This window comes from Garra rufa, chromosome 17 (genome assembly GCF_049309525.1).
Source record: "Garra rufa chromosome 17, GarRuf1.0, whole genome shotgun sequence".
Taxonomy (NCBI): Eukaryota; Metazoa; Chordata; class Actinopteri; order Cypriniformes; family Cyprinidae; genus Garra; species Garra rufa.
This window is the reverse complement of record NC_133377.1, coordinates 39504285-39515661: the sequence shown is the minus strand read 5'-3', so window position 1 is coordinate 39515661 and position 11377 is coordinate 39504285. Positions and strand designations below refer to the sequence as shown.

The window sequence follows — 11377 nt, the reverse complement described above, 5'->3', positions numbered from 1 at the left end:
AAAATGTCCAGCGTTTACATGCAGTTAGATTTGTAGCAAAAATGTAATTTGTACTAAGGGAGAGTTTTACCCCACCTTATTGTATAAATGCTTAAAGAGCTTTTTTTTTTTTAATCTTTGAAGGAAAAATAATTAAATGTTTTATTTTTCCTAATGCTCACTCACTGATAGGATTAGACAATTAAGAAATTGAGACGACAAATAATCATCTACAATGAAATAAATTATACATAAAGAGGACACAGGATGATATAGAGATGCTTTGGATACTTTCCATGTACTTGTATAGATCAATTTTGAATAAAGAAGATAAAGAATAAAGAGATTTAGAGCCAGTAATTTTTTGTTTGTGTAAAAAATTAAGTTGTATTTTCCTACACTCTAAAAACATTGGGTAGTTTATGGTAACCAAAATGTTGGTTAAACTGTAAACTGTAAACCCTAATAAGTTCAGACTACTCAAATGATTTGAGGAAAGTGATTCCCTCAGTTCGTTTGAGTAATGGGAAAATGACAACTCGATTTATTGAGTTGAACGAATGTGGTCTCTTCATTGAATTAACTTAAATGTTTAAGTACAGATAACTTAAAAGGGCTAACAGACTAAACTTCCTAAATTTTCAGCTTATATATAAATATATATATTCTACTTGTATTAAATAATTTATAAATCATTAAAACAAGGTTTTTTTTCCACATCAACCACTTTATTAGGCTTATACTGCATTTACATTACTTATAACAGTAAGCTCACATTTATAAAATTCATGAACAAAATCATGAGCTCCTTTTTTAACAGTAAACTCATATTTTTGTCTGTAAGCCCACACTGTCATATTTTTAAAAGACATATGTACAACAAAATAGCTAATTTTTAATTTTAACAGTAAGCTCACATTTCCAGAAAGACATGAACAACAGCATCATGAGCTTACATTTTTTAAAGTACATTCACATTTTTTAACAGTAAACTCCTATTTTTGACTGTAAACTCACATTTAATATCACATTTTTAAACAAAACAGCTCATTTTTAATAGTAAGCTTACATTTTTAAAAGACATGAACAACAACATAAGCATTTTTAACAGTTAACTGTTTTAAATGTAAACCTATTATTTATTTATTTTTTCACATTTTTACAAGACAAATTTGAGATATACCAGTTCCTTGGAGTGTGTGTTATACAAAAAAAAAAAAAAAAAGGTGTTTCTTCTCTGTTGGTGAAAGTCTTACTGACTGTTAACATAAACATGTTTTTAATTTCCAATGTAAAGGTCATTTTCATTTTTTTTTTCTCAGCTGACAAGAAAAGCACAAAACCTGTAACATAAATTTGTCCAAACAGAAGGCACATTGATTCAGGAAGGTCACTTAGATTGTCCATCACCACTTTTCCAAGAGTTGAGAGGCTGAAGAGTAGTCCCATCTTCAACTATTACAATCCCCACTGACAACAGCAAGATTTGAGCTGTGATCATCAGACATCTATTAAAGATGAAAAAACATTATCAAATTAAAGTTAATTCACATGCATGCAAGCTCATGTAGATTTCAAACAGTGCAACTTAATCTTAAGGAACAGTTCACCCAAAAATGCAAATTCTGTCATTGCTCACTCTCATGTCATTCCACACCCCTAACACCTTTGTTCTTCTTCCAAACAAAAATTAAGATTTTTTTTAAGGAAACCCAAGAGATTTCTGTTTCTCCAGAGATCCAATGTAACATTTTCAAGGTCTAGAAAAAAAATCCATGAGACTTCAGTGGTTTAAACTCAATTTTATGAAGCAGCGCGAGTGTTTAGTGCAAAAACATGTAATTTACCACTTACAAAATAAAATTATTCAAGGCCTGTTCAGATTTCAGATCTTGCGTGAACACAAAACACATGCACTGTGATGCTCTCGTGAACATGCATTGGGGATCTGTATTTTTAATAGTTTTTATAGTTTGTTTCATGCAAACCTAAGCATGTGCGTTGTTTAATAAAATTGAGGTTAAATCACTGGAACCACATGTCTTTCTTACCTTTTCTTGTCCCTCTATGGAGAAATGGAAAACTCTTGAAAATTATTTTAAAAATCTTCATTTGTGTTCCAAAGAGGAACGGAAGTCTTACGAATATGGAATGACACGAGGGTAACTACTGACAAAATTCTAATTTTTGAGTGAAATAACACTTTAGATTCAAATTTATATAATGAGTGTGAGTGATCTAATGTGTGCTTGTCTTTTTGACATTATTTTCTACATGGAATACTTACCAAGCATGTCGAAGAAATCCCCAAACATCTCCAAACACAAGAGGTGGTCCTTGGAGCACAAGAGTTCGGTCCTCAGTCGGCTCTGACAACTTCTGTGTGAAAACAAAAAAAACAATTATATTAAATCTAACCACTGGCTATTACTACTTTTTTTTATGAAATTCATAACAGCATTTAAATCAGGGGTGTCAATTCTTGGAGGGACAGAGCCCTGCAGAGTTTAGATGAAATCCTAATTAAACACACCTGATCCAACTAAGTTAACGTTGTTACAACATTTTTGCAAGTCTTTCCCGACAGTAAAAAGTCAACAAATCGCTCACAGGGACATGTAAAACAGTCACAGCTCTGCTAATGGTAACTTGATTAAAAACAAAATGCAGATAGGATTGAATACATTTTATAAAATCTATTAAAAACGAAAAATTAATATTATGCACCAAGAACACATTACATGAACAGAATTATTAATTAAAAACATAGGCCTATCTCTGTAAATGTGTCACAATTTCGTTAATTTTTAGCTTTGCATTGTTCTCCTCATGAAACCTTTAGTAAACCTGCATTAATAGCCACACGGATGCAATATACTGTTACAAACGTATTTTCATTCTCAACTGTTTATGACCATTTAAGACATAACTGACAAGGGTTTACGTGAATAATCACCAAGCGAGCGCCTCATTTTGAAATATTTTTGCGTGCATTTGACCGTTTATGCGCGCACCTTGAGGTAAAAGCGAACTTTAACGGTAACGTACATGTCCGTGTTTTGTTCCCTCATAAGCGCATACACAACAGCGCAAGTTCTCATTCTCGCTTTTAAAAACACAACATCAAAGAAACATTAATAAATTAAGCAAGTCACAACGTACAGGCGTGTTAAACATTAACTTACCAGCGTAATCCATGGGCCTTCGTCACGACCGACTCCATCCCTGTCCCTGCCTGCTTCACGACCGCCTGCCTGCAAGTGCCGCTGGGGGAGGAAAAAAAGTTAAGCGGGAAATTCAAATGTTCTAATAGAAATTTAGAAACTCCGGTATATTTATTAGTACAAAATACTCCAAAAATAAAACGGAACCAAGCAAAATTTACACTTATATTTTACCATTAACCTACCTGTGTAACTTCACTCTAATGAATCTTTCACGACGGCTTTCTTCCCGCCTGCTTTACCGCCAGCTTACTTGTGCTGCTACTGGAGCAAAACAAAAAATAGCATTGGAATAACGTGTAAATCAATTAAAAAAAATGTATATGAGCGTTTAAATCTCTACTTACTGATTTAACTTTTGTCTTTCTTGTGTCAGATGGTTTCTGCTAGTGCGTCTGTCCTGCTGGTTCTTCAGCAAAATTCAGCATGACGAGAAAAAATACCGCCTTGTGTCATATAACTTATATCGACCAATCAGCGCGGTTGTCAAAGCAGAATTTCAAGTGCGACCAATCATTTTAAATAGACATTGTGAATCTTTCAAATTAATTAAAATGTTGAGTTCAGATAACTTAAAATATCAATTAAAAAGTTTTTTCCTGCCAAATGAGTAAGTTAACCACACCTGTTTAAGTTTTGATGCCAAAACTTGGTATTTTAAGTAATGTCAAGTTATATTAACTTAATCTCTTTATTAATGACAACAGTGGGGTTTACAGTGCACTAGTTGAGTTATTTATTGGGTTATTTCTATATTAACACAACCAGCTGGGTTAAAATGTTAAATTATGAGTGTCAATCTGTGCAACTGAGACGGAAGAGTCCTGAAACTTATTGAGTTCAAACAAAGAAAATATAAATATCAATAAAGAGCTTCTGTTTATAATCTGTAGATTTCACCATTAGCCTCATATCAGAACACAGTAGAGTTAATAACACATAGACTGATAACACTGACCCTGGATTATTGATTTATCTGTACAGTAATACATATTCTTATCAGAAATGAGTACTACAGTCCACCCAATGACACACTTTGACTATTCAGGTCAACACTTGAGGAAGAATGCAATATGAAAACTGTAAAATATCTTGCCACATTTTGCACAAAAACACCAGCTACAACTCCACTTTATGGTGTCTTTTATTCTTTGGAGCAGCCTATCAAGTAAATAGTGCATATTTACTTAAATCCAAACTGCTAGAGGGTTACTGTAAATGCTACTGGGTCATGATTGCACAGATGGCTTGGGCCCGTCATCGCTGCTTGCAGCTATATTTCACAGTGGAATCAATTGACAGACAATATTGTTTGGAAAAAAGTTTGGATAATACCTAATCAATATTTAATTACAAACAAAGTTAAGTTTTTTCTTTTAGGAAATTGTGCCGTGAATAAATATGGTATAATTTAACTACTGCATTTGATTACCATGGTAAATCGTGATTTGTGAGAACAAGAATGAAAGGGAAAAAAGACATTTCTGTATCAAACAGTATTTATTAAAACAATTACACATACAAAAAAAGCACATGGTTTTTAATGAAAAAGAGGGACTGTTTGATCTGATGACAGTTTGCATAAAATCACAGGTTTTGTAACATCTCCCCTCATGACATCCTTGAAATCGAATGTCACTTCCTGGTGGTATTTTGTAAAGCCATTTGCGTGTGCTGAACTTCTATAATTTCCTGTGTCCTGTCAGATGGAAGAAATAAATCATCTGAAGCTGCAAACACAACCTTCACTGTGATAATCGTATGCAATGTTTGAGAGCTGTACATGTGTGCATTAAACGCAAGCGTGCCGTTATCACGAGTGTCCTAACACAGGAAGTCCGACTTCGCCAGCCGTTTCCGGACAGACCTCCAGACGGGCCAGTCGGCTCTGCTCCAGCGCGATGGCCTCCGCCGAATGCTTGCACTTCTCTGAGCCGCACTGACAGGTGAAGTACTTGCTCTTGATGTCCCAGAAACGATCGCCGTAATCAAACCTGTCAGAGGTCAAAAATCAGTGATCATAAAACAATGAGGAGGAAAAAGCATTAACAGGAACAGGATGCAAATACGGCCCTAAATTCCAGAAGGCAAAGTGCCATAAAGTCATAAAGCATGATATTACAAACAAACACAGTCTCGTCTCTCACCCGAGCTCCTGTCCGGTGAAAATGTCTCTGGAGCTGAAGAAGGCGATGCGAGGGAAGCGCAGGTCCTGGTGGAGCATGAACACGCGTACTGGGATGATGTTGGGGTCACACAGGTGGTTTATAAAGCGGCTGATGTTACCGTAGTATCGGGCGTCAATACAGTACACTTCACCATCCTGCCAAGGAAAGGGTTATTACAGTTTATTAAGACTATTAAAAACATTTCTGTTAATTGAAATTAATCTAAAATAAAATATAAATATTTGACTAAAAGCTTAGTTGAAACACTACAATTACTAAATAGAAATAAAAACTAAAACTGACTTAAAACTGGAATAAATCTAAACCTAAATGGTAATCAAAATAATAAATAAATAAAAATAATAAAAATGAAAGCTAATATATCAATAAAAAATATAATAATAATAATAATAATAATAATAATAATAATAATAATAATACAAAGATTAAAAGTAAAAGTAAAATTTTTTTTTTAATATATTAATATAAACTACACAATTATGTATATAATAATAAAACCAAAAATTAGATGTATGTTGCATTGGAAAAGGAAATAAATAGAAACTATAACTGAACTCAATTAAATTAAATAGATTAAAACAAAATAAATTATAAGCACACAGCAAAATTACTAAAAATTTAACTAAAATGAAAATGAAAATGAAAACTAATTCAATATATCAATAAAAAACTATAGTATATAATGGTATACAGTAATAATAATACAAAGATTAGAAATTAAAGTAAAAAAAAAAACTAATAATATACAATAATAATAATAATAAACAAAAATTAGATGTATGTTGCCTTGGAAATGGAAATAAATAAATCCATATCACTGAACTAAAATACATAAAATAAGTAATATTACTAATAGAAATGAGCATACAACAAAATTACAAAAAACTAAAATTAAAATGAGACAGAAATACTAAAAAAGCTAATTCAATATATCAATAAAAACTATAGTATATAATTAATATATATATATATATATATATATATAAATTTTAAAAATAGATAATAATAATAATAATAATATTAATAAACAAAAATTAGATGTATTTTGCCTTGGAAGTGGAAATAAAAACATAACTGAACTAAAATAAATATAATGGAAATTTACTAATAGAAATTACAAGCATAACACAATATTACAAAAACCTAAAATTAAAATTAAAATTAAACATAAATGAATAAAAACTATAGCATATAACAGTATATATAATAATAATATAATAAAATCATTTTGATAATCAAAATGAAACAAATGATAAAAATAAAAGCTAATACAATACAATACACCACAATGATGATAATATTAATAAACAAAAATGAGACAACAGAAGTTGAAGCACTTGAATTAATAACCAAAAACAAATAAGAAACTAAAGCTGAAAAGAAAACAGGATGCACTGCATTTTGCATCAAAGCATTTGAAAAGCCACCATGCATGCTGCTTTAAGTCAGGAAATCAAATATTTCTGTGTGGTTTCTAAATTTGTTAAGTATTTGTATAGTGCTTTTAACAAAACACCTTGTTTAAAAGCAAATGTTAATGTTTATAATATCTTAATGTCTTATAGTTGCATTTATCAGATTAGATCTGCATATTAATATAGTTATATTTTGCTTTTATTTAAACAGGCAAGCAGATATTTGTGGCACTTTGCGTCAATATTTTCACTGCAAATGTGTGTCAGCAATGTTTGTGTGCAATTTGCATGACTTTGTCACTCCTTTTGTAAACAGGCCTTTAGACCGTCCACAATCTGGACTGAAATCAGTGATACAACACCTTATTGTCCAGATCAAAGAGGTACGAATCGTCCTCCCTCACGTCTGCTTCTGCGTCAGAGATCAGCTCGCCAACATACCTGCACAAACACACGTGTTACAGCAGAAATAACAGGCTGTCCTTCTCTAAAAAAAAAAAAAACCACTGGTCTAAATGGTTTTACTCACTCGCAGATGAAACTTCCTTGAGGAATGTCCTGAAGTGCCCTGACGCCCCATCCCATCTTCTCCGTACGGTAGAGCTGCAGACGCACCCTGAAAAACACAATCGACTTCAACCTGCAGCTCATGCAAAAGTGTTTTTCTCAAAGCCTGAGGTTCATTTGACATGCAAATCATCTTAATGCAGCAAATTTCTTATGAAAATAACCCTGGCTTACTTGATTCCAGCTTGAACCACTCGGTTCTTGCAGGTTTTGTGGCAAGAACAGGCCATGTTGCACTCGAAGATCAGAGGAGGCTCGATTTTATTGAACTCCTGAAGGAGGCGATGATCCTACGAAAACACAGAGACTGTTGTACTGCGTTCATTGTTTAGTTATAGAGCTTATCATGGAGATTAAGCTGTATTTTACCTTGTCGTACCAGCAGCGGATGCTGAGCTGCCCGCAGAGACAGTTGCTGGAGGAACAGTCATCTGTACAGCTGCAGTGCTGAAACAAACACACCAAACACAGCAGCTCTAAACTTTTTCAGCACACAGATGACTGCAAATACAGTGTGTTAAGGCTTGTTCACACAAATGATTATAACTGTTAAATATAACGATATAGATGTAGTGGTAACACTTTCTATGAAGCCCGCATTTATAATACATTATAAGGGTATTCTTAAGGCATTATAATGAATGCATAATGCATTGTAAAAAACCTTATAATATGTTATATCATCATAATGCCTTAGAAATACCGTTATAATGTGTTATAAATAGGGGCTTCATAGAAAGTGTTACCGATGTGGTTCTAAAAATCTTTTCAATATTAAATAATAGCAAATTCCACACCACAACTAGAATGATAAAGGGACGAAAAATAATATCGTTGAAAGCTGTGGCACCTGTAGGTGTGTGATGTTGCGGTCGATGTTCATGGCAGATGTTTCGCAGTTCTCGGCGATGTATTTGTAGTCTGACGGACAGCCTTCATCGTCCACGCCATTAACGCATGGAATGGGGACGTTTTCATAACCCTGAGCCACGTCACTATACACACACACACACACACACACACACACACACACACACACACACACACACACACACACACACACACACACATTATTAACAAAAAAATAAAGATATTTAGTTTGAGATAATTGAAATAAAGCTGACATAAATTTATATTAAGAATATTAATACTCTAGCTTAAACTTAAATGAGATTTTGAAACATTGCAACTAACTGAAATAAATATATAAAACAACAGACAACAAAACAAAAAACGATTTCTAAAATGTTAAATAAAATTACTAAATGAATAAAAAAAAATCCTTGCCAAAATATACAACAATTTCTAAAATGTGTACAATTACTAAAAGCAAATTAAAGATAAAAAGAAATATTAAAATAGTTTAAAAGTACTAAAAAATATATATATATATATATTTTTTTTTTTGATGATTCTAACATCAAAACATGAAACAAACAAACAAAAAAACACATTTCTACAACTTAAATTAAAATTACTACTAGAAAATAAAAATAAAAATAAAGATAAATAGAAACATTAAAAAAATAAAAGAAATACATTTATTTCAGTTTGACACTAACATCAAAACAAAAACAAAAAAAATCTAAAGGTCAGAATTAGAAATTAAACATTTTAAGTAAATAAAAAAGTAAATCAAAATAAACTGAAATGAGATTGATAAAATAAGTTACAAAACGCATAACAAAATGACTAAAACAAACTAAAATTAGAAATATAACTCAAATCAATTTAAGTTCAAGTACTAAAATTATAAAAAATGTATTAAAGCTAAATATGCATTTTAAGAAAAATAAAATTACAAAAGCACATAAAATTACTAAAACCTATAAAATGTTAAATGTTGCCTTTGCAACTAATTGAAATAAGTATAAAAAAATGACTAAGGCACATAAAATTAAACATTTAGCAAAGTTATACTAAAGAAAAGAAAAAAAAGAAAAAAAAAGGTTGGTAAAAATAGATACATACAAATATTAAAAAACTAATTCAAAAGCTCTTATAGACTAAAGTGAAAAAAGCCAAAAAAAAAAAAAAAAAAAAAAAAAAAACGTGTAAATATTAAATAGTGTATTAATAACATTAAACATAATTTCATGTTGTTTTCAATATTACCTGCATATGATCCTCTCTGTCCGTACGACACGATTGGCGATTCCCCTACGCAGCTTCCTGTTAATCTGCAGCGCCACCCAGACGGGCGTGTCACAGCGGGCGAGAGAGAGCGGCGTGTCGCCCTCCTTGTTCATAATGTCAATGTCAGCGCCACGAGAAAGAAACAGCCTGAAGTAAAGACACACAGAGAACATCAGATGAGCCCACAAAAAAAAAAAAAAAGAAAAGTTCTCAAGTGCCTTTTAACCCACGTGACGCAGTCAGTGTAGCCCTCGCGAGCGGCGATGTGCAGCGGTGTGTCTCCGTGCAGGTTGACGGACGACAGAGGACAGCCGGCGTTCAGGACCAGCTCTGCTATCTCAGCGCTGCCTGCGAACGACGCCCAGTGCAGGCAAACGTTCATCTCCTGCACAGACAAACAGACGTCGTGATAAGGCTGTTGCATTTCCCGGAAGACTCACATTATTCACAAGACTTACTTTGTCTCTGAGCGTAACGTCAGCTCCTCTGTTGAGCAGAGCTCTGATCACATCTATATGTCGGTGTTCTGCTGCCCAGATGATGGGCGTCCAACCGCCGCTATCCTGAAACACAGAGATGAGGTGAATACTAGGAAAAGCTATGGAAGCCCGTTTCCACCAGTGAATAAAAAAAAAAACTGTCACAACAGACTACAAACTCACAATTCTGACTTTTTTTCTTAAATTTTACAGCAATTCTAAGAAATAAAGTCACAATTTTGAGAAATGAAGTAAGAATTGCAAGATATAAACTCACAAAATGCACAATTCTGAGAACATAGCCATTTTTCCCTTCAAAATTGGATTTTATAACTCGCAATTGCACAATTCTGAAAAAAAAAAGTTTGAATATCGTGAAAAAAGGTCAAAATAGTTTTTATTTTTAAAAAGTGTATTGTGGCTTTTTAATCTCACAGTTCGGACTTTTTTTTCTCAGAATTGTGTAAAACAAACTCAAAATTGTGCAAGATGTTGCTGAGAAAAAAGTCTGAATTGTGAGCTTGTTTCTGCCATATGAATACGAAAAACTAAAAGGTTAATGAATTTTTCTCAACTATTAACTCATAATTGCGAGAACTCGCAACTGACTAAATTCAGAGAATAAAAATCTAATTAATTATGAAATAAAAATTTTACAATTCTAATTTAAATCTGAATTGTGAGATATAAAACTGCAATTGTGATAAAAAGAAAAAAAAAAGTCTGAATTGCAAAACATAAATGTACAATTTTGAGAAAAAAGTCAAAATTGTGAGTTTATACATTACAAATTAGAGAAGAAATATTTTATTGGAAGAAAACTTTATCTGGACACAAATTAGAAATATAAACTTATAATGTTGGTGAGCTGTTTATTTTCGTTATCCTTTGTTGTTACTTAATATCCTAATGATTTTTGCCATAAAAGAAAAATCGATAATTTGGACCCATATAATGTATTTTTGGCTATTGCTGCAAATATACTGGTTTTGTGATCCAGGGTCACATATATATTTTTCTCAACTCGGATATAAACTCAGAACTGCGAGATGATAACTCACAATTGCAAGTTTATAACTCAATTCAGATAGTAAATCATATTTATTTGGAGATTTAAAAAAAAGTTCAAAGAGTTCAGAAAGTTAGTTCAATTGCAAGAAAAATATAGAAAAAAATGACTTTTCTTTTGCAATTCTAAGAATAAAGTAAAAACTGAGATGTGAACTCTAAATTGCAAGATGTTGACTCACAATTGTGAGTTCATAGTTTGCAATTTGGTCAAATAAAATTTTGTGAATGTATAGCTATCTCATCATTTTGAAGCAGAACAAAATTACTCACTGGGCTGAAGGCCGATTACCGAACACGTTTTTTTGTGTTTTCCCCCC

General features: G+C 32.3%; 1 protein-coding gene and 1 long non-coding RNA gene across 3 annotated transcripts in view; both read right to left on the bottom strand.

Moving 5' to 3' along the window:
- Positions 1–452: 452 nt before the first annotated feature.
- Positions 453–3793, bottom strand: LOC141290166 (uncharacterized). Of its 2 annotated transcripts, XR_012340058.1 has the most exons (5): positions 3551–3793; positions 3389–3467; positions 3165–3245; positions 2267–2358; positions 453–1487 (listed from the first exon to the last, which is right to left on the bottom strand). It is a non-coding gene; the product is annotated as an uncharacterized lncRNA (long non-coding RNA). The 2 variants fall into 2 exon arrangements; XR_012340057.1 differs by having other exon boundaries at positions 3389–3793.
- An 891-nt stretch (positions 3794–4684) lies between these two features.
- The window catches only part of ehmt2 (euchromatic histone-lysine N-methyltransferase 2), a 32807-nt gene continuing 26114 nt past the window's right edge, over positions 4685–11377 (bottom strand). Inside the window, exons 19-28 of the mRNA XM_073821426.1 lie at positions 9969–10073; positions 9741–9895; positions 9490–9657; positions 8225–8369; positions 7744–7821; positions 7549–7664; positions 7337–7423; positions 7170–7248; positions 5351–5526; positions 4685–5197 (exon numbers count right to left, since the gene is read on the bottom strand). Coding sequence (XP_073677527.1) covers positions 5017–5197; positions 5351–5526; positions 7170–7248; positions 7337–7423; positions 7549–7664; positions 7744–7821; positions 8225–8369; positions 9490–9657; positions 9741–9895; positions 9969–10073 — 1290 coding nt within the window. The 3' untranslated portion in view covers positions 4685–5016. The remainder of the gene's footprint in view (positions 5198–5350; positions 5527–7169; positions 7249–7336; positions 7424–7548; positions 7665–7743; positions 7822–8224; positions 8370–9489; positions 9658–9740; positions 9896–9968; positions 10074–11377) is intronic.